General features: G+C 45.4%; 1 protein-coding gene across 1 annotated transcript in view; it reads right to left on the bottom strand.

Moving 5' to 3' along the window:
• Positions 1-23,429, bottom strand: part of dnah12 (dynein, axonemal, heavy chain 12) — a 475,562-nt gene that overhangs the window by 215,658 nt on the left and 236,475 nt on the right. The window contains exons 36-39 of the mRNA XM_072472436.1: positions 22,220-22,405; positions 19,853-20,004; positions 17,068-17,206; positions 8,526-8,692 (exon numbers count right to left, since the gene is read on the bottom strand). Coding sequence (XP_072328537.1) covers positions 8,526-8,692; positions 17,068-17,206; positions 19,853-20,004; positions 22,220-22,405 — 644 coding nt within the window. The remainder of the gene's footprint in view (positions 1-8,525; positions 8,693-17,067; positions 17,207-19,852; positions 20,005-22,219; positions 22,406-23,429) is intronic.

Genomic DNA, 23,429 nt, shown 5'->3' with positions numbered 1-23,429 from the left:
AAGAGGATGATCCGAGTGAGAGTAGGGCCGATCAGGGATAGTGAAGGGAACTTGTGCCTCGAGTCTGAGGAGATGGGGGAGGCCCTAAATGAATACTTTGCTTCAGTATTCACTAGAGACAGGGACCTTGTTGCTCATGAGAACAGTGTGAACCAGGTTAATAGACTCGAACAGGTTGATATTAAGAAGGAGGATGTGCTGGAAATTTTGAAAAGCATCAGGATAGATAAGACTCCTGGGCCTGACAGGATATACCCAAGGTTACTACAGGAAGTGAGGGAGGAGATTGCTGCGCCGTTGGCGATGATCTTTGCATACTCACTCTCCACTGGAGGAGTACCGGATGATTGGAGGGAGGCGAATGTTGTTCCCCTGTTCAAGAAAGGGAATAAAGAAATCCATGGGAAATACAGACCCAACAGTCTTACGTCTGTGGTGAGCAAAATATTGGAAACGATTCTGAGAGATAGGATTTATAATTATTTAGAAAAACATAGTTTGATTAAAGATAGTCAGCATGGCTTTGTGAGGGGCAGGTCATGCCTCACAACCTCATTGAATTTTTTGAGGATGTGATGAGACACATTGATGAAGGTCGGGCAGTGGATGTGGTGTAAATGGATTTCAATAAGGTATTTGATTAGGTTCCCCATGGTAGGCTCATTCAGAACCAGGGGCTGGTTTAGCACAGAGCTAAATAGCTGGCTTTTAAAGCAGACCAAGGCAGGCCAGCAGTGTGGGTTCAATTCCCGTAACAGCCTCCCCGAACAGGCGCCGGAATGAGCATAAGACCATAAGAACTAGGAGCAGGAGTAGGCCATTACTCGAGCCTGCTTTCGAGCCTGCTCCGCCATTCAATGAGATCATGGCTGATCTTTTTTGGACTCAGCTTCACTTTCCGGCCCGAACACCATAACCCTTAATCCCTTTATTCTTCAAAAAACTATCTATCTTTATCTTAAAAACATTTAATGAAGGAGCCTCAACTGCTTCACTGTGCAAGGAATTCCATAGATTCACAATCCTTTGAGTGAAGAAGTTCCTCCTAAGCTCAGTCCTAAATCTACTTCCCCTTATTTTGAGGCTATGCCCCTAGTTCTGCTTTCACCCGCCAGTGGAAACAACCTGCCCGCATCTATCCTATCTATTCCCTTCATAATTTTATATGTTTCTATAAGATCCCCCCGCAGCCTTCTAAATTCCAACGAGTACAGTCCCTGTCTACTCAACCTCTCCTTGTAATCCAACCCCTTCAGCTCTGGGATTAACCTAGTGAATCTTCTCTGCACACCCTCCAGCGCCAATGCGTCCTTTCTCAGGTAAGGAGACCAAATCTGAACACAATACTTCAGGTGTGGCCTCACTAACACGTTATACAATTGCAGCATAACCTCCCTAGTCTTAAACTCCATCCCTCTAGCAATGAAGGACAAAATTCCATTTGCCTTCTTAATCACCTGTTGCACCTGTAAACCAACTTATTGCGACTCATGAACTAGCACACCCAGGTCTTTCTGCACAGCGGCATGTTTTAATATTTTATCATTTAAATAATGATCCCTTTTGCTATTATTCCTACCAAAATGGATAACCTCACATTTGTCAACATTGTATTCCATCTGCCAGACCCTAGCCCATTCACTTAACCTATCCAAATCCCTCTGCAGACTTCCGGTATCCTCTGCACTTTTTGCTTTACCATTTATCTTCGTGTCATCTGCAAACTTGGACACATTGCACTTGGTCCCCAACTCCAAATCATCTATGTAAGTTGTGAACAATTGTGGGCCCAACACTGAGCCCTGAGGGACACCACTAGCGACTGATTGCCAACCAGAGAAACACCCATTAATCCCCACTCTTTGCTTGCTATTAATTAACCAATCCTCTATCCATGCTACTACTTTACCCTTAATGCCATGCATCTTTATCTTATGCAGCAATCTTTTGTGTGGCACCTTGTCAAAAGCTTTCTGGAAATCCAGATATACTACATCCATTGGCTCCCTGTTATCTACCGCACTGGTAATGCACTCAAAACATTCCACTAAATTAGTTAGGCACGACCTGCCCTTTATGAACCCATGCTGCGTCTGCCCAATGGGACAATTTCCATCCAGATGCCTCGCTATTTCTTCCTTGATGATAGGTTCCAGCATCTTCCCTACTACCAAAGTCAAGCTAACTGGCATATAATTACCCGCTTTCTGCCTACCTCCCTTTTTATACAGTGATGTCACGTTTGCTAATTTCCCATTGGGACCACCCCAGAGTCGAATGAATTTTGGCAAATTATCACTAGTGCATTTGCAATTTCCTTAGCCATCTCTTTTAGCACTCTGGGATGCATTCCATCAGGGCCAGGAAACTTGTCTACCTTTAGTCCCATTAGCTTGCCCATCACTACTTCTTTAGTGATAACAATTATCTCAAGGTCCTCAGCTGTCATAGCCTCATTTCTATCAGTCACTGGCATGTTATTTGTGTCTTCCACGGTGAAGACCGACCCAAAAAACCTGTTCAGTTCCTCAGCCATTTCCTCATCTCCCATTATTAAATCTCCCTTCTCATCCTCTAAAGGTCCAATATTTACCTGAGCCACTCTTTTTTGTTTTATATATTTGAAGAATATGAAGAAACTTTTACTGTCTGTTTTTATATTCTGAGCAAGTTTACTCTCATAATCTATCTTACTCTTCTTTATAGCTTTTTTAGTAGCTTTCTGTTGCCCCCTAAAGATTTCCCAGTCCTCTAGTCTCCCACTAATCTTTGCCACTTTGTATGCTTTTTCCTTCAATTTGATACTCTCCCTTATTTCCTTAGATATCCACGGTCGATTTTCCCTCTTTCTACCATCCTTCCTTTTTGTTGGTATAAACCTTTGCTGAGCACTGTGAAAAGTTGCTTGGAAGGTTCTCCACTGTTCCTCAACTGTTTCACCATAAAGTCTTTGCTCCCAGTCTACCTTAGCTAGCTCTTCTCTCATCCCATTGTAATCTCCTTTGTTTAAGCACAAAACATTAGTGTTTGATTTTACCTTCTCACCCTCCATCTGTATTTTAAATTCCACCATATTAGGATCGCTCCTTCAGAGAGGATCCCTAACTATGAGATCATTAATCAATCCTGTGTCATTACACAGGACCCGATCTAGGACCACTTGTTCCCTCGTAGGTTCCATTACATACTGTTCTAGGAAACTATCGCGGACATATTCTATAAACTCCTCCTCAAGGCTGCCTTGACCGACCTGGTTAAACCAATCGACATGTAGATTAAAATCCCCCATGATAACTGCTGTACCATTTCTACATGCATCAGTTATTTCTTTGTTTATTGCCTGCCCCACCATAATGTTACTATTTGGTGGCCTATAGACTACTCCTATCAGTGACTTTTTCGCCTTACTATTCCGGATTTCCACCCAAATGGATTCAACCTTATCCTCCATAGCACCGATGTCATCCCTTACTATTGCCCGGGTGTCATCCTTAAATAACAGAGCTACACCACCTCCTTTACCATCCACTCTGTCTTCCGAATAGTCTGATACCCTTGGATATTTAACACCCAGTCGTGACCATCCTTTAACCATGTTTCAGTAATGGTCATTAAATCACAGTCATTCACGATGATTTGCGCCATCAACTCATTTACCTTATTCCGAATACTACGAGCATTCAGGTGAAGTACACTTATGTTGGCTTTTATATCTCTGTTTTGAATCTTAACACCTTGAACAGTAACCTCCCCTAAGTTATTTTTCCTCTTAACGTTTCTCCTAACTTTCCTTGTCGTTGAACCCATATCTTCATGTAACAACCTGCCGCGTTGCTTTCCATTTATGTTTTTACTTCCCGTTGTATTCCTTTTAATATTACTGGGCCAATCACTGAGCTCCCCTCAGTCACTGTACCTTGTACCTTTTTGATTTTTGACTACGGCTTCTCTGCCTTACACTTTCCCCCTTACTGCCTTTTGTTTCTGCCCTTGTTTTACTACCGCCCTATTTCCTGCATCGTTTCCCATCCCCCTGCCACATTAGTTTAAACACTCCCCAACCGCTCTAGCAAATAGCCTCCCTTGGACATCAGTTCCAGTCCTGCCCAGGTGTAACCTGTCCAGTTTATACAGGTCCCACCTCCCACAGAACCGGTCCAATGCCCCAAGAATCTGAAACCCTCCCCCTGACACCATCCCTTCAGCCACGTATTCATCCTATATATCCTGTCATTTCTACTCTGACTAGCATGTGGCACGGGTAGTAATCCTGAGATAACTACCTTCGAGGTCCGATTTCTTAACTTCCTTCCTAGCTCCCTGTATTCTGCTTTTGGGACCTCATCCCTTTTTTTACCTATGTCGTTTGTACCGATATGTGCCATGACCACTGGCTGTTCACCCTCCCCCTCCAGAATGTCCTGTACCCGCTCCGAGACATCCTTGACCCTAGCACCAGGGAGGCAACATACCATCCAACATACCATCTCGTTTGCGGCCACAGAAACGCCTGTCCATTCCCCTTACAATTGAATCCCCTATAACTATTGCACTGTCACACTTATCACCCCTCCCCTCTGCAGCAGAACCAACCGTGGTGCCACAAGTTTGGCTGTTGCTGTTTTCCCCTGAGAGGCCATTCCCCTCAACAGTATCCAAAGCGGTATATCTGTTCTGCAGGGAATGGCCACAGGAGATTACCGGCCTCGCTCTCTTGCTCTGGTGGTCACCCATTCCCTTCCTGCCTGCGGAGCCTGAGCCTGCCGTGTGACCAGCTTTCTGTATGTGCTATCCACGATGCTCTCCGACTCGCGGATGCTCCACAGTGTCTCCAGCCGCCGTTCCAGCTCTGAAACTCGAGCTTCCAGGAGCTGTAACTGGAGACACTTGCTGCACACATGCTGACCCTGGGGACTGGAACTGTCCCCAGCCTGCCACATGGAGCAATGTGGCGACTAGGGGCTTTTCACAGTAACTTCATTTGAAGCCTACTTGTGACAATAAGCGATTTTCAGTTCATTTCATTTCAAAGTTAGGGGCATGGGATACAGGGAAATTTGGCTGTCTGGATACAGAATTGGCTGGCCGAAAGAAGACAGCGAGTGGTAGTGGATGGAAAGTATTCCGCCTGGAGGTCGGTGACCAGTGGTGTCCAGCAAGGATCTGTTCTGGGACCTCTGCTCTTTTTGTGGTTTTTATAAATGACTTGGATGAGGAAGTGGAAGGGTGGGTTAGTAAGTTTGCCAATGACACGAAGGTTGGTGGAGTTGTAGATAGTGTTGAGGGTTGTTGCAGGTTACAGCAGGACATTGACAGGATGCAGAGCTGGGCTGAGAAGTGGCCGATGGAGTTCAACCTTGATAAATGTGAAGTGATTCATTTTGGAAGGTCGAATTTGAATGCTGAATACAGGGTTAAAGGCAGGATTCTTGGAAGTGTGGAGAAACAGAAGGATCTTGGGGTCCATGTACATAGATCCCTCAAAGTTGCCACCCAGGTTGATAGGGTGTTAAGAAGGTGTATGGTGCGTTGGCTTTCATTAAGAGGGATTGAGTTTAAGAGCCGCGAGGTTTTGCTGTAGCTTTACAAAACTCTAGTTAGACCACACTTGGAATATTGTGTCCAGTTCTGGTCACCTCATTATAGGAAGGATGTGGATGCTTTGGGGAGGGTACAGAGGAGATTTACCAGGATGCTGCCTGGGCTGGATGGCGTTTTATGAAGAAAGGTTGAGGGAGCTAGTGCTTTTCTCACTGGAGTGAAGAAGGCAGAGAGGTGACTTGATAGAGGTGTACAAGGTGATGAGAGGCATGGATAGAGTGCATGGAATGCACTGCCAGCAGAGGTGGTGGAGTCAGAGTCATTAGGGACATTTAAGCGACTCTTAGACAGGCACATGGACAGCAGTAAATTGAAGGGGTGTAGATTAGGTTGATCTTAGATTAGGATAAATGGTGGGCACAACATCGTGGGTTGAAGGGCCTGTATTGTGCTGTACTGTTCGATGTTCTATGTCCCCTTCAATCCCCCCCAACCCTTTATTCACATCCTCCTCTCCCTTCAATCCTTCCTCCATCTTTTCCTTCACCACCATTCCCCCTCCCCCACAACTGTGAACCACGCATGTGGTTAACGATGCCCCCTGTGTCTCCTCAGGAAAAGCTCTCCCATAATCGCTGCGAGAGGGCCCAGACTGGCGGTGGTGTGCCGGTCATCAGAATCCTCAACACCTTTGAGGAGTGGGCCCTGGAGGTGACGCTGTGGCCGAGGACAGAGCGGTCACCAATACGGAGGCTGACGGATGCCGCAGAGGTGAGAAACCAGTGGGCCCCAGCCAAAGGACCTGTCAAACTTGAGTTCTGATTGCTGACTGACCCATCCCTCCCATTGACCACATATCTATTCTCCCGCAAGTCCTCCAGCCGACGGCGCTGGCCCATTCTGGGTGGTAACCTCTTCAGGAGAACACCTAGGAGGAGAACTCCGAGGATGCCATGATCGAGGCGTCACAGCTGTCATCCCCACCCTCCACTAGCGCAGATACATGCGCCTTGGTGGGAACTGTTGGTAGTCAGGCTTCTGGGGCACAGTCTGGTGAGCACCAGACTGCTGCTGCACATCAGATGGAGGCAGGGACCCCCAGGCGAGACAGCAGTCGGAGGTCTGCTGGATCCCAGGACGCAGCTGGGGCCAAGCTTGATGCTGAGCCTGTGGAACAAGTCAATCCGGAGCTGATGGAGGTGTTAGGGAGCAGCCGGGACATTCAAAGGGAGATGCCAGCAATACTCCAGCAGGTCCATAGCCGCTTGGAGGAGTCCCAGAGGCTACGGCCGCAGGAGATGTCGCCGGCAATGCATGGCACTGAGGCCAACACTGCAAGGGTGTCAACCGCAGTGAAGAGCCTGGTGCATGACATTGGCACCATTACTAAAGGTGCCAAGGCATCACGCAGTCGGTGACGGCCATGGCTGAGGGTCTTGACATAATTTCTGACTCACTGGAGGATGTCAACCAGTACCAGGCTGACCTTATGAGGTCAACATGACCTTGACATGTCCTGCTCTCTGAAGGGAATGGCAGAAGTGCTGCAGAGCATGTCCCAGTCACTGTGGGGCATCGTCGAGGGCATAGACACGATAATGCAGAGCATGGGGAATCGCCAGGGCTGGCAGAGTCAGATGATGCAGGGGCAGCCGGGGATAGAACCAGCTGGCCCTCCATCCCAAGGTGAACCACAGGGCCCTATGGGCACTGACCAGGAGGAGGGGCACTGGGTGCCAAGCCGGACCCGATCCAATGGAGTGGCGACTGTGGCCACCAATTTCCCCGCGTTCCACCCCTCTGATGAGGCTGCGTATTGAAGTCAGCACATGGGACAGGGCGGCACGACTGAGCATGTGCCGCAGACAAGTGAGCCGGAGTCCTCCCAGAGGACGACGGCCAGGGCATCGAAGGCCATGGGACGAGGTAAGCAGCTGGCTGCTTCCACCTCTAATGTGCATCCTGGGGACACACCTAGACATAGTGGTAGAGCTAGGAGGGCCTATCACATCGAGGATCACTGAAGGCACCAGGGAAAGAGAAAGGGAGGTGGGGGGCAGCACCATCGGGAGAGTGGGAAATTGTTACACACAATAAACACCTTTGTGCCCCTGTTACTTTCTTCCGCAATGCCGGCCGACCTCCGAACCCCTGGCCCATCTCTCCAGGCATTCCCATTCCCCCCCCCCCCACCCCCACCCCCGGTGGCACTTACCCACCCTCTGGCCTTCGTCATGTCCCCGGAGCTGTGTCCCATCCCATGGGTAGTCGGATGTTGGCTGCTGCATCTGTGGTGTTGTCTCCCACAGTGTTCAAGCACAGTGTCCAGGCATCAAGGTATGATTGGGATGCTAGACAATGGCTGCCACATGCTACATGGCCCGCCGACCCTCGGGAATCCACTTGGGATGTGTGAAGTGCTCACTTAACCGCGATTGCCAATTCCCAATTAGCAATAGCCCTCAGCCGCACGGCTAGAGGCCATGGGAGTTATGGGTGGGGCAGATGGATAGATCAAGTGCAGCAATCTTGACTTTTAAAATTCTTTGTGAAAATACTGTATTTTGTGGGGCAGCTGCCATAAAAATAGGAGCAAAATAGGATAAATCTGCCACTGTTACTGCTAAAGGTAAGAGGAAAATATATTGTTTACAAGACTGAGTGGATAGTATTATTCTGAGTAATCACAATTGGTTTTATTTCATGAGCTGGTAAACCGATTCAAATCACTTGACTTTGTCAGAAAAGAGACAAAGGATTCAAACCCGGTCAGATTTGGATTAAAATGTGGTTCAGAAAAGTAAAGGGGGACTTTTTTTGAACGTCTGTTAGTGGAATAATTATGGAGATGCTGAGTACTGTCTGCGCTGTTAGCTGACATATATTAAAATTAACTACTTGATTTTCTTCCTAAATTGTGCTCTTTGTGACAGCATTATTCGTTACAAACAAGATATTAGCTAGGCTTCAAACTGCATAGTTACCAGTTTCCATGGTCAAAGTACTGCCTGAGCAGTTCAATAGGAGGCTGAGCTCCATATATTTCCAATGCTGGCATGTTCATATCATCTACAAAGATCACACACTTCTTTCCCATTGGAGGGCCATATACTCCCTTCCGCCTTTTATCCAGCCTGGACATGATGATGTTCTATTAGACAGAATTAAAAAATATATATTAATGAGAACAATGGGTGCTCTGCCATTCAGTAGCTGATCTGAATTTGCTTAAATATATTCAATGATTGAGCCTTCCCAGCTCTTTGAGGTAGAAAATTCCAAAGGTATGTGGGTCTCAGAGAAGAGATTTTTCTTCATATCCATTTTAAATGGGAGAAACCCTCATTCTAAAATTGTACTCCCTTGTTCTGGATTCGCCTCTAGGGGGAAACATCTTCTCAAACATCTACCCTGTCCAGCCCTTTCAGAATCTCTTATATTTCAATAAGCTCATCTTTCTAAAATCCAATTAATATAGGCCCAATCTCTAAATAGTTCCTCATAAAATAATCCCTTCATCCCAGAAACCAACCACATGAACCTTGCTTGTTACATCCTCAAAGAGCTCTAATAAATTTGTCAAACTCAATTTCCTTTCCATAAAACCATACTGACTCTTGATTACATCATGATTTTCTACATGTCCAATAATACTTCCTAAGTAATGGATTTCAGCATGTCCCAATGCCAGATGTTAGGCTAACTGCTTTACAATTTCCTGCTTTCTATCTCCCCTCTTTCTTGAATTGGGGCATTACATTTGTAGTTTTCCAAACTACTGGGATCTTTACAGAAACTAGGGGATTACAAGCAATACACCCATAACCTCAGCAGCCACTTCTTTTAGATCCTAGGATTCAGGCCAATAGGTCGAGGGGACTAGTCAGTCCTTAGTTCCATTAGTTTATCTAGTACTCTTACTACAGTGATATTAATAGCTGTAAGTTCCGCCCTCTCTTTTGCTTTCTGACTTCCTACATTTGAATGTTTTCAGCATCTTGAAGACAGATATAAAACATATTTATTCAAAGTCTCTGTCATTTTGTCGTTTCCACAATGGCGAGCCGGTATTACAATTCATTATTTTGTTTACAATTTATATTGGTCTACTTCATGTTAGAGCTACATATATGTGTCCGGGTATTGCTCCAGTGGGACCAACAGTTTATCTCCTTAACCAATGAGATTTAAGGACTGAGAAGGAAGCAAGGATTGACAAAGAAGGAAGGTTAATGGATTTCTTGACTCTCAGCCAAGCCTAGTTATGTATGCTTGGCTGAGAGCCATGACAACTATTACTCTATTGAAACTCCCAGGTCTCAGAGAAAAGAATGCTTGATTGACAGCTCAGGATCTCTGATTTCTTTATTTTTAAAATCTTTTCATTGGCTTTTCTCTTATTTATAAACAGTTGTGTGTATACATTACATTTTTCTTGCCCGCATTAATTTACTTTATTGTACAGAGGATCTCTGATTTCTGCTGTCAATTTCACAATGTTTGTTTACATAACATTAAGTGGATTCAAGGGTTTGTGGTTTTTGTTATTGATACTTTAAAAGGTCTGGATGGCTGGTACTTTTATTAGCTTGTAGTGAAGTGATCTTTTTCAACATAGGAGAAAGTTCTGAATTAAGTACTTTTTTCAAAGCTGTTTTTAAACTTTCTACCTGTCACCGTGGAGTTCATTAATTCTAGATAGTGCATAGTCGGTCAATAGGCATTGAAATTCTATAGCTCGGCATGGAGAGTCGGGGTGGGGGGGGATCATGGGGGTAGAGTTTGGCATTGGGGGCATGAGGAGGACCTTTGGAACTTGCCTTTTAAAATGCCTCTTCATGCAGACTAGGGATCACTGTAGCCCTGGCCCTAGGATTACTGGGAAATATGGCCAAGTTAAAAGAGACACTAGGGCCTGATGGGTATTCTTAAAGACACCAGCAAAGTGAAGCCTGATGTTTGAAAAGTATCAACATAAGCAGAATAAACAGCAAGGATTAATAGTTTAACCTATGCTTGTGAACTTGTAGTGGTAGCAAAGGAAGGTAGAATCATTAATTTGTTTTCAATGCAGTTTATGATAGAATCTCTCTTGTAGTAATGCTAAGTACTGGGATCTTATATTGTGTTCAATAAAGACATGATTTGATTTAAAGATAAAGTTGTGTCTATCAATTGACTGGATCAAGGGTCCTGGTCAACATCACAACTCCCCTGAGGGGCTGTGAACCACAACTCTTGAAAAACCTGGCCCAACTCCATAAAAATTGCGGCGGAGTAGAGCATGCCTAACTTTGCAAGATTGGCAGTGCTGCATGCAGGCTTTGGACGGAACCAGCCTGCACCCTTTATAAATATTCCCAAAAAACAGACAACCCGGGAATGGGGCAGAAATCTGGACCTGCCCGCCATTTGTAAAAGACGCCCAAGTCATCCTGACTCGATGAAGAGCAAAATGTAGCACAGGTTAAGAGAGGGAGAGTGGAAAAGGACAGAAAGGCGAAGAAGTATCCTAAAAATTAAAAATATGAGCTGTTTTAAATCTCAAAGAAGAATTTGCAACAAGCAGAAATGTGACTGAACATAATCGACCCCTTCTAGCATCAGACAGTTGGATTAGCAATGCATTAACAATGATCAATTAACGACTTCCGGTGGCGGTTATGAAGGAGTAGGTCGCACATTTGGTGGCACCCGCTCTGGTCGGACTTTTGGACCTTACCCCTCCGACTTTCTTCCGGTTTTAAACTGTAAATTCGAAGGCTGAGGCAATTGGGCATCGTTTCCACGTATCGGTGTATGGAGAAGAGAACCAGAAGTGCACGAAAAGGCAGAAATAAGAAGACAGGCAAAGGCTGTGCTGAAGCTGCAGCAGGAGACAGCATGGCCAAGGATCGGACCCCTGGTGTGTCGGCCCAGCGATCAACGGAGCAGTTGATGCAGGTCATTCAGGACGGCTTTGCCAAGCAGAAACGGGACTGCCTGGACCCGATAAAAGAGTTGATTGATCGGCTGAAGCACAGATTGCACGCCCAGGATCGGGCGATCCAGAAGGTTGAGAAGGCGCTGGCTGAGAAGGAGGAGCATCAAACTGCGATGGAGCTGGAGGTGGGGATGCTGAAGGACCAGCAGAAAAGGCTGCTGGAGAAGGTGGAGGACCTAGAGAATAGGTCCCGTCGGCAGAGCGTAAGAATTGTCGGGCTCCTGGAGGGGTCTGAGGGAGTGAATGCTGGGGCACACATAGCGGGTATGTTTGAGACGCTGCTGGGGGAGGGGACAGTCTCCCGACCCTTGGAGGTGGACAGGGCGTACAGAGTGCTTGCGAGGAAGCCGTGAACGGGGGACTCTCCGAGGGCAATGGTGGTGAGATTCCACAGGTTCCTGGACGAGGAATGTATTCTTCAGTGGGCCAAGCGAACGCGGAGCTGTAAGTGGGACAACCTGGTAAACCTGCGGGTTTACCAGGACCTGAATGTGGATGTGGCCAGGGAAAGGGCAGGCTTTAACCAAATTAAGTCAATCTTTTTCAAGAAGCAGGGGAAGTTTGGGCTGCTGTATCCGGTTCGTCTCTGGGTCACATATGAACAGCATCATTATTTTGAGTCGCCCGAAGTCACGCTGGACTTTGCGAAAAGAAAAGGACTGGTGGTGAACTGAGAACTTTTGAACTTTGATGTAACTTTTTGACTTATATTGGTTTGTTTTTTTCTCTTCTGTTTTTGAGTTCTGTTTAAGAAGGGGGGGAAAAAAGTTTTTCGTTTTAGGGTTTTCTTTTTGGTGAATGTTGGCAATGCCTTATGCTTTGATGTGCACTTTTGGGGGACGGAGGCGTGCTTGTTTGGGTCTCGGTGTTTGTCTTTCAGTTGGGTGATTGTGTGCGGATCGTTAGATGAGGGAATTTGTTTGTATGAGTGGGGGGGGGGGGGATGAGGGAACAATAGGTGGGAGACTATTCGGCGCCGGGGGCGGGAGCCACCAAGCTAGCTGGGTGAGCTAGCTCACAGAAGCGCAGTGGGGGGTGCGCATATGTTTAGTTTCTTTTAAATTTAGTGTACGCAATTCAGTTTTTCCAATTAATGGCAATTTAATTAAATGGGCAGGGTGCCAGCAATGGCAAAGGAACTGAAAGGGTTCATGGAGCAGATGGGGGGGGGGGGGGGGGGGGGGGAGGGGGGGCACTTACATAAGGTATACTCTCGGATCGATTTCTTCATTTTGGGTAGGGTCTTGCTGGCAGGGGTGGTGGACACGGGGTACTCAGCAATTACAATCTCAGACCATGCTCCACACTGGGTTGACCTGCAGGTTAGTAAAGATAGTAATCAGCGCCTGCAATGGAGGTTAGATGTAGGGCTGTTGGCGGACGAAGAGGTGTGCGAGAGGCTGAGGAATTGCATACAAAATTACCTGCAGGTAAATGATATGGGGGAAGTTTCAGCAGCTGTGGTCTGGGAAGCGCTGAAGGCAGTGGTGAGAGGAGAGCTGATCTCAATCCGGGCTCACAGGGACAGGACGGAAAGGGCAGCGACGGACCGACTGGTGAAGAGATTCTACAAGTCGACAGGAGGTACGCGGAGACTCCAGAGATAGGTCTTTTAAGGGAGCGACGGAGGCTGTAGGCAGAGTTCGGCTTGTTAACTACAGGGAGGGCAGTGGAACAGCTCAGAAAGGAGATGGGGCGATCTACGAGCATGGTGAGAAGGCCAGCAGGATGCTTGAACAGCAGCTCAGAAAGAGGGAGGCAGCTAGAAAAATAGGGAGAGTTATTGACGGGGATGGGAACTTGGTTGGGGATTCGGCAGGGGTGAGTAAGGCGTTTAGGGATTTCTACAGCAGGCTGTATAGGTTGGAACCCCCTACAGGGCCAGAGGGGATGAGGCACTTCCTGGAGGGGCTGACTTTCCCGAAGGTGGACAGGGAGCTGGTAGAAGGACTGGGGGCCCCGACCGGGTTGGAAGAGATATTGGAGGGTCTGAAGGCCATGCAGGCGGGTAAGGCCCCAGGACTGGACGGGTACCCAGAGGAGTTCTATAAAATGTTCTCCGGGATATTGGGACCGGTGCTGATGAAGGTGTTTAATGAGGCAAGGGAAAGAGGGGTTCTACCCCAGACGATGTCACAGGCCACAATTCCGCTTATCCTAAAACGGGACGAGACCCCGGAGCTATGTGGGTCTTACAGGCCGATATCCCTGTTGAATGTGGACGCCAAACTGTTGGCCAAAATTTTGTCCTCTAGGATTGAGGATTGTATACCGGATGGTATTGTGGAGGATCAGACGGGGGATGTTCAGGGCAGGCAGCTGGTGGCCAATATAAGAAGGCTGTTAAATGTAATCATGATGCCCCCGGAAAGTAGGGAGGTGGAGGTAATGGTCACAATGGATGCGGAAAAAGCTTTTGACCGGGTTGAATGGGATTATTTATGGGAGGTGCTGGGGTGGCTCGGATTTGAGAGGGGCTTTATTGACTGGGTCAGGTTGCTGTACCAGGCTCCTGTGGCGAGTGTACGGATGAACAGGGCCACTTCGGACTATTTGAAATGAAATGAAATTAAAATTGCTTATTGTCACGAGTAGGATTCAATTAAGTTACTGTGAAAAGCCCCTAGTCGCCACATTCCTGCGCCTGTTCAGGGAGGCTGGTACGGGAATTGAACCGTGCTGCTGGCCTGCTTTAACAGCCAGCGATTTAGCCCAGTGAGCTAAACCAGCCCCTCATTTTAGACTGCACTGGGGGACGAGACAGGGATGCCCCCTCTCCCCGCTGCTGTTTGCGCTGGCTATACGGGCGTGGGGGGGGGGGGGGGGGGTGGAGCACAGATCAATTAACAATTATTTTAAAGGTACTTACACTCTAATCACCAGCCCTAACTTTCTATCGTAGATTTAATGGTCAATTATGTGCAAACTCAGTGAGTAATTAAGTGAGCGTACAGAAGCATCAGAATGATTAAACCCCTGATTTTTATATAGGGAATCCTCTGACCTGCACTTAAAACCTCCCTGAAAGCACAGGCTTGAATTTGCTGTGTGGCACATCACAAGTCAAATACTGGAACGCAATGCTGCAGTGCACAGCAAGCTTGAATGCTAATATGCTGCATCAGCTGTTCATTAAACGGATGAGGATGAGATTTAAAACATAAGAAACCAAAACATTTTAAACTTTGTTCTGAAACTAGGGTTAACTATCCTAATTACGTTAAGTTAGATATTAAAGTACATAGAAAAACATTTTTATAGTTCAATGTGAAGGACATTTTTCTCTTTAAGTTTTTCCAATATTATTCCCCTGGACAGTAATATCTGGACAGTAACCAGTGAAATGTTCAATTGTGAAGGTCACAGTCAAGGCCATTTTTTAAAATCGCAACATACTGTTGCGAATATCTGATTTTTAAAATTCATATGTTAAGTATAAATTTTAGTTTGGGAACACCTGGGGTGGGATTCGCCATCCATTCACGGCAGTGGGATTCTCCGGTCTCGCTGCAGTGAATGGGAGATCTGTCTGAGCGTCAGAATCTCCCACTAGCAGCAACAGCAGGGCGGACCAACGTAGAATCCCGGCCCTGGTTGAGAACTTGGTGAACAAACCTAAAATAAGTGAAATCAAAGGCTGGCCTGTGGTTATTTAATAAGGTCAGAATAGGGAGTGGGAAAACAATGTGTGCCCCCTCTCTGAGCTCTTGTTAAGATGTGTAACTATTCATGTGGGTTACAGAACCAAAGGAATATTTTGAAGGTAAAGATAATTAGTTTGAATTTCAGTCTAGAACATTTCAGATATGCTAGGTTCCTATGGAAATAGACTATGCCAAGAGGTACCTTTTTGTTTTGGGTTTACTCTGTGTGATTTCTCACAGAAGGGTTGAGTTGAGGTTTGTAAGCCTCTGGGATCAGAGGCAGAGAGAGAGTCTGCCAGGAGCTGTGGACCAGTCAAGGGCAGTTCAATCGCAGGTAAGTAAGCCATGCCCACATTCTTATGGCATTAGCTGAACCCAGGATGGGACACAGAAGATAGAAATGGTTTTAATTTGTCATGTGAGAGTACCTTTAAGACATGGGTGTTTAAGCAATGTACCGTTAAGAAAACAGTGATGTCAGAGAGTGGGTGGAGCTGAGCAGTTCAGCCATTTTTGAAGTTTTGGTTTGAAAAAGAGTTTGTGTGTGTCTGTGTGTTTCCAGAGAGCTGCAGTTTGGAGCAAAAGAGCTTGGGGAGTGTCTGTGTTTTGCAATGAGCTGGATTTGCTGTGATCTCTGCCATGAAAGACTATCTCTGGATCATTTGGGTGATTTAAACTCATAATAGTAAAGCCTTTAACCTGATGTGATTCTGTTTAAAGGTGTTAAGTCTCTTGGAAGTTTGAAGGAACATTTTGAGGAATTATTTACTGTTGCAATATTTTCTGAGTTATCTTTGAAGTAAGGGGTGTTAAGAGATCCAATGTTTATTTAAGATGTTAAGTTGAGTTCATGGAATAAACATTGTTTTGTGTTTAAAAACCCACGTGTCCATAATTGTAATCCTACACCTAGGGAACAAGCCGTGTGCTAGGAAAAGCAACAAATACATTAAAGGGAGAGGTTGGTTGAACTCCATGATACATTTTGGGGTTCTGAAAACACCTCGCCCATAACAAATTCTTCTCAACTTTTCTGGGTAACTATTGATGTAACACAATCAATGTGTTACATTGGAACAATCTGTAGTTTGCAATTTAAATTGCATTTTCGATGGTTTCCAGTACAGGACAATTTCCCATTGGATGTCTGCACTTCCTGGGCAATTACAGTGCGATCCTTACCTGGGAACTTCCAGGACGGAAGCCCAACACATCTTAGGAGTAACCCCTAGATACACTGTACTCGGAGTTTAGAAGGATGAGGGGGGATCTTATTGAAACTTACAGGATACGGCGAGGCCTGGGTAGAGTGGACGTGGAGAGTATGTTCCAACTTGTAGGAAAAAATAGAATCAGAGGACACAATCTCAGTCTAAAGGGATGATCCTTTAAAACTGAGATGAGGAGGAATTTCTTCAGCCAGAGGGTGGTGAATCTGTGGAACTCTTTGCCAAAGAAGGCTGTGGAGGCCAAATCACTGAGTGTCTTAAAGACAGAGATAGATAGGTTCTTGATTAATAAGGGGATCAGAGGTTATGGGGAGAAGGCAAGACAATGGGGTTGAGAAAAATATCAGCCATGATTGAATGGCGGAGCAGACTCGATGGGTCGAGTGGCATAATTCTGCTCCTATGTCTTATGGTCTTATGGAGCTTGCAAGTGACGGCTCAGTGTTAAGTTAGTCGTGTTTGATTTGTTTAACTTTTGTACAGCAAATGGTTTTGCTTAACGAGTGAAATCTTATGGCATAATTTTCTCAATTAATAGTAAGTTACAGGTCTCAACCAAGATGTTAGCAATTCATGCAGGCAAGGGTTGTTCAAAATTGAGAAGGAGCAAAGTTCCTGTTAATCCTCCTTTCCCCACCTTGTCCAGAGACTTTAAAACATGATGAAGTACCTGAATCTGATTAGCACCAGTTCGTGCAGAAAAGTTGATGAAAAAAGGTACGTAACGCTCCTTATCTAAATTGTTCATTAGTTTATCTTGAACATAGAGTGACTTCCCAGTGCCAGTCTGGCCCACAAACAGAAGTGGTCTGTGTGAATTAAAAAATAATAGTTTTACAAATTGTTTAAAATTATAAAATATGATAGTTAGGTTTCAAACTATGTACATTCTGTAAGGAATACAAAAAAACATAATGGAATAAATAACTTGCTTAAATGCGTATTACTTTATATAAATTATGCATATAAATGCAAAGTAAATTGAATGAAGCAGAAAATTTTATTATGCACATTTTATATGGCTACACATCCTGGTGAAATCAGAAGTGCCAATAAAATAATGAAGATTACAATAACTCTCGATGATAGAATTCAACTTTAAAAATAAATGGATAGATTTTTGTCTTCACCCCTAGGTGAAACAGTTTATTTGGCTTCATAGAATCCACCTGATTTTCATTTCATTGATTCCAATGGAATGAAAATTAGGCAGTTGCTATAATGGACAGGCAATCTGTTATAGCACTGAGGATGAAATCTATTACAAAATTTGAAGCAAAGTTCTTGCTAAAAACTAATTTATCAGCTATTAAGTCTTTCATTAGTGGCAAATTTTAAAAATTCATTCGAGGGATGTGGGCGTCGCTGACTAGGCCCGCATTTATTGTCAATCCCTTATTGCTCTCAAGATGATGGTGAAGAGCTGCCTTAGGGAGTGCGTTCCAGGATTTTGACCAAACATTTTCTCACTCAATGAGCTGAAGAGCAAATTTCGTAAAGATAATGTTTGGCACAACATTAAATATGATTTTTTTTTTAAAGTATGAAAATAAACAACTTGCTGAGCAAAAAGAGTAATAAATAAAGATGTGTATTTGAGTGTAATAGCATGAGAGTGTCTGTTTCCGGCTCACTCCTAGTCTCAAGGTGCTCACTCAGTCACCCTCACCCACTTTGAAGAGAGTGCATGATTGTGTGTGTGGGTGAGGGTGAGTGAGAACACTGACACTGGGAGTGAGCCAGACTTATGGACACATTCTGTCCTGCCTGCACACTCTCTTAACCTCTCCATCCCTATGTTCTCTCAACCCCCTCTTTATGCTCTCTCCCTAACCTACAATCTTCCTCTCTGTACCACACACATACACACATTTTCTCTCCCTATTGCACGCACATACAAGACTTCATGGGGTCCAGAGTCGACGTTGAGGACTTCCATGACAATTCCCTTTTGACTGTATACTACTGTGCAGCTACCTCTCCCCGGTCTGTCCAGCCGGTGGGACAGGATATACCCAGAGATTGTAATGGTGGTGTCTGGGACATTATTTGTAAGGTATGATTCCGAGAGCATAATTACATCAGGCTGTTGCTCAACTCGAGATAGTTCTCCCAATTTTGGCACAACACCCAGATGTTAGTGATGTGGGCTTTGCAGGGTCATGTTTCATTGATGCAACTGAGTAGCTTTCAGTCATTTCAGAGGGCAATTAAGAGCCAACTCCATTGCTGTAGGTCTGGAGTCACATGTAGGTCAGACCATGTAAGGATGGTACATTCCTTCCCTAAAGGGTATTAGTAAACTAAATAGGTTTTAATGACAATCAACAATGGTTTCATGGTCATTATTAGTAAGACTAGCTTTCATTCCAGATTCATTAATTGAATTGAAATTCCACCAGCTGTTGTGGTGGGATTTGAACCAGTATCTCCAGAGCATTAGCCAGGGCCTTTGGACACTACCACAATACCATCACCTCCCTCTAAGTAGATCAACAGGTATTCCAGCAATTGAAATATGTGAAGAAGGCAAATACATGTCCATGGCTCACCCATAGAACTGATGAGCAGTGAGGGTTCCAACTCTTTGATTGTCCACAGCCAAACCATCACCCACAACATACTGGGCTCCTCCCAATTCAAGCACCAATCCTGGCACCACATGTGGTTCTGGAGAATTGCAAAAATGGTAATGATAGGGTTTACAATAGGACCTGTTTCCTTCCATCCTTCTACTGTCACCTTCATGCTTAATAATAATAATTGCTTATTGTCACTTGTCCCAACCACCAAACCCGTAATTATACCCAGAACTTTCCCTCTTCCACAAATTAATGCCTCTGACCCCAGGCCAGCACGCGTATACACACACACACACACACACCTCCCCCCCCCCTTACCCTTGATTCACATTTGCTGGTCCTGAGCCTCCATGCAAGTTATCATTCTCCTGCTCCCTTCCTTGTGCTGCAAAGGTCAGCAAAGAAAACCAATGACCTTTTTATCAACTGCGTAAAGCTGACTGATGCACGTAACTTCTAAATGAATGTGAAGTGAATATCATGTCGTTCTTGTGAACTACTGACATTACTTTGAATGTCGGATGTAATTATAAAAACATTTACATGAATGAGTATTCATGGCATGCATATTACAAGTGGGAACTCACCATATGCCAGCATGAGACCTGACATGCCACAAACACAGCACTGACTAAATCTTGGCATTTCAACAGACCATCTGGAAATCGAATACCAGCTCCCACCTAACTCAGTCACCCCACATGCTGTGGTTCCCACTCTTGCAGGCTCCATAAAATCCCCCTCAATATAACAGAAGCCTCACGAGGCACAGTTTTTAAATTTGATTATCTATATAACTGTTTCACTATACAATGCAAAAGACAACCAGTGCAAATTAAAAAAACATTTTCTAATAAGCAGTATCTTCCTTACTTTCCATTTGTAACACAGAGGTCCAACAGGTAGGTGTATCTGACTGTGTCCATTGTAGGAACTATGATGTCTTGGACTTTGGTGTTCTTATCACCCAGAGAAATAGTCTTTATTGTTTCATTCCAATGGACCCAACGGCCTCTGCCTTTAAACTGATATAGGTGTTGCAGATTCAATAGAAAGCAATTCATAGTACAAATTAATATTACTTCCTGTCTATTAAATTAATTTGATGTTACTTTTTCAACAGTTTCTCTTAGTTTTGTTCACCTCCTCAAAACATACTTATTTTTAGGGATATGTTGTCCTCCAACCATGACTTCTGGTTACTGTCCCACTTGCCAGAAGAAACAGTATCTCCCTGTTACTCTATCAAACTCCTTCATTATTTTGAAGCCTCTATTAGTTCTCCCCTTAAAAATGTTTTTTCTAAAGAGAGCAATTCAGCTTCTCCAATCTCTGTACGCAGTCACATTCCTCGTATGGTCCTGGTTAAATGCCGTCTGTTACCTCTCCAAGGTTTTGACAACTCTCTTAAAAGTATGGATCCCAGAACTGTACACATTACTCCATGTGAGTCTTTTAGGTTATTTGTAAAGGTTTCGCATGATTTGCTTGTTTTTTATTCAACACCCCTATTTACAATGACAAGTATCCCGTAATGTTCCAAAAATATATTTACTGCAAATATTTAGAACTGTAGGCTCTTAGATCCTTTTTATCTTGGATGGCCAAATCGCAGGGATGAGGATAATTGCATGAATGGAATTGGTTCAGTACACCTACCCTGAGCAACCGGTCAGAACATCACGGAGATGTCATGGTGTCATGATGCTCCGAAGTCAGAGGGGGCGGGATTCTCCGACCCCCCACCGGGTCGGAGAATCACCGGGGGTCAGCGTGAATCCCGCCCCCGCCGGCCTCCGAATTCTCCCACCCCCCCCCCCCAAAAGTCGCTGAGGCGTGAATCGCGCCACCCGTCTCGGAGAATGGCGGGGACTGGCGCGACTCACATGGGGCCTGGGGCCACCCAAATTCTCCAGCCCGCGATGGGCTGAGTTCCCACCTGTTTTTGCCGGGTCCCACCGGCGTAAATCAAGGTATGTTCCTACCGGCAGGACCCAGCTCCGTGGCCGGCCTCCGGGGTCCTGGAGGGGGGGGGGGGGGGGGGGCGCGGGGCGAACTGGCCCCGGGAGGTGCCCCCACGGTGGCCTGACCCGTGGTCGGGGCCCATCAATCCGCGGGCGGGCCTGTGCCCTGGGGGCACTCTATTCCTACACACCGGCCGTGTAGCCCTCCGCAATGGCCGGCGCGAAGGTGAACCCCTCTGCGCATGAGCGGGGATGACGTCAGCAGACGCTGACTCTCCCGCGCATGCGCGGACCCACGCCGCCGGCGGAGTCCCTTCGGCCCAGGCTGGCACGGCGCCAAAGGCCTTCCACGCCGGCTGGAGGGGTGCAAACCACTCCGGCGCCATCCTAGCCCCTGAAGGTGTGGAGGATTGGCCCCGCCAATTCCCAGAGAATCCTGCCATGAATTCTTAAAGAAGCCAACAACGGTTTTCAGTTGCATACCTTCGCCACCCTCTGGAATCAATTATCTTTCCACAGTAAAATTTTGGAAGTCTTTTTAATGCACTACGTTCCCTGAAAGTGTCCAAGGACGGAATGGGTGGAATTCCACAGAAATCCTGGAAATGACCTGACATATGGGAGCAGAAGCCTCAAATTCAAGAACTGCAAAGTTCAATCGCTGTTGCAGTTTGCATTCATATCAGCTTCTGACTACACAAACTGCACTACAGACAGGCTACTCCAGGAACTCTATTTTTTACCTTTTGACTTAGATGATAACATAGTTTGCTTGATAAAATCCTCGACTGAAAGAATGTATACAGAGAATAAAATCACAATGTTTAATAATACCACTTACAAGAAAACCTACATTCATACCTTACTAAAGGAAAATTTGGATTTGTTTATTCCAAATATTCCCACTGAGCAATTAATGTCCCTGGGTTAAGGGAAGAAATCAATTGTAATTTTTTCTCCTGATCCATATTTAATAAGTGTGCAAGAAACATCACATGACGACTAGATCTGGTTCCACTCTTGACATTCTTGAATCCAAACAGCCTGCTGACACTATTTTTAATACTTGAGTGAAGTACCAGTGGATGACTAGCATCCATCAACACCTTTATGAGAAGCAAGGTGAAGGAGAGAAGACTGACAAAAAAACTTATTAAAATCATTACTTATTCACCAGTGCCTATTACTTATGTAACAACTATGTAGGGAGCTTTATATTACCTGATTTGTTTTGCATTTTCAAAGCTGTTTGTTCAGGGATTAGAATAAGTCATACCTCATACATGTAGTCATAGACAAGCCCTTTTTCCTCAAAGGGACACTCCCATTTTGCCACAGAAGCTGGTGGTGGAAATGTAGATTTTATGGACATAAATTCACGCATGAATGCATCAAATATCTTTCGACCCTCTATGTCACAGGATGCACCAATTGACCAAATCAAGGCAAAGCAAAAGGCAGCCTGAAAACAAGAAAAAGTTAGATTTAATTTTTGAGAAGCAAGGATGAGTGTCAGATAGGTAAAAGAATATAAGAAATAGGAGTCGGTGTAGACCAAACTGTCCATCAAACCTGCTTCATCGTTCAATATGACTATGACTGATCTTCCACTTTCCCGTCAGTTCCCTATAGCCCTTGGTTCCCCCAAGAGACCAGAAATCTGTCTGCCTCAGTCTTAAGTGTATTCAATAACGGAGCATCCACAACACTCCGGATGGTGCATTGCAAAGATTCACAACCCCTTGAGTGAAAGAATTTCTCTTCATATCAGTTCTAAATGATCCACCCTTTATCCTGAGGACTGAGCCCCCATGCTCTAGGATCCCCAGTCAGGGAAAACAACCTCTCATTGTCAAGCCCCTTCAATTTTCCAAATAGATCACCTCTTATTCTTCTTGTTATAACCCTCACTGAGCTCACCAGGTGTAGACTATTCGGGTCACTGTGACCTCCTTGGAATACAAACTTCCCTGTTAAGGGGGTGGGACTTCCCCTTAACAAAGGAGGCCTGATGGGTGTAAATACCGACCTGGATGAGGTCAGGGTGGGAGAACCCTTCGGAGAGTGGGGTTTGTACATTGTATTGTGTGATTAAAACTTTTTGTTTTGCCTCCATCATCGCTTCCACTCTGTCTGGATCCAACACTGGCAACGAGGATGGGATGGTGTTTATTAGCACAGAATCTGTGGCCTTTTTGTGAACCAACGGGATTCGCCACATCCTCACCATACCACCTGGCGTTGAATGGTTTGGCTGAGCGAGCAGTCCAAATGTTTAAATGACGGATGCGGAAGCAGACGACGGGCTCTATCGAAAAGCATCTGGCCCCTTTTCTCTTTTGCTACAGAACGACACCGTACACCACCACAGGGGTGGCGCCTTCGGAACTGCTCGTGGGATGGTGCCTTTGTACATACCTGAGCCTGGACTCCAATTCGGAACACTCCTCTCTGCTGCAGGTCTTCCCCCCGCAATATCCAGTAAA

Source organism: Scyliorhinus torazame, chromosome 13, assembly GCF_047496885.1.
Source record: "Scyliorhinus torazame isolate Kashiwa2021f chromosome 13, sScyTor2.1, whole genome shotgun sequence".
NCBI lineage: Eukaryota > Metazoa > Chordata > Chondrichthyes > Carcharhiniformes > Scyliorhinidae > Scyliorhinus > Scyliorhinus torazame.
This window is presented reverse-complemented; position numbering and strand designations above follow the sequence as displayed.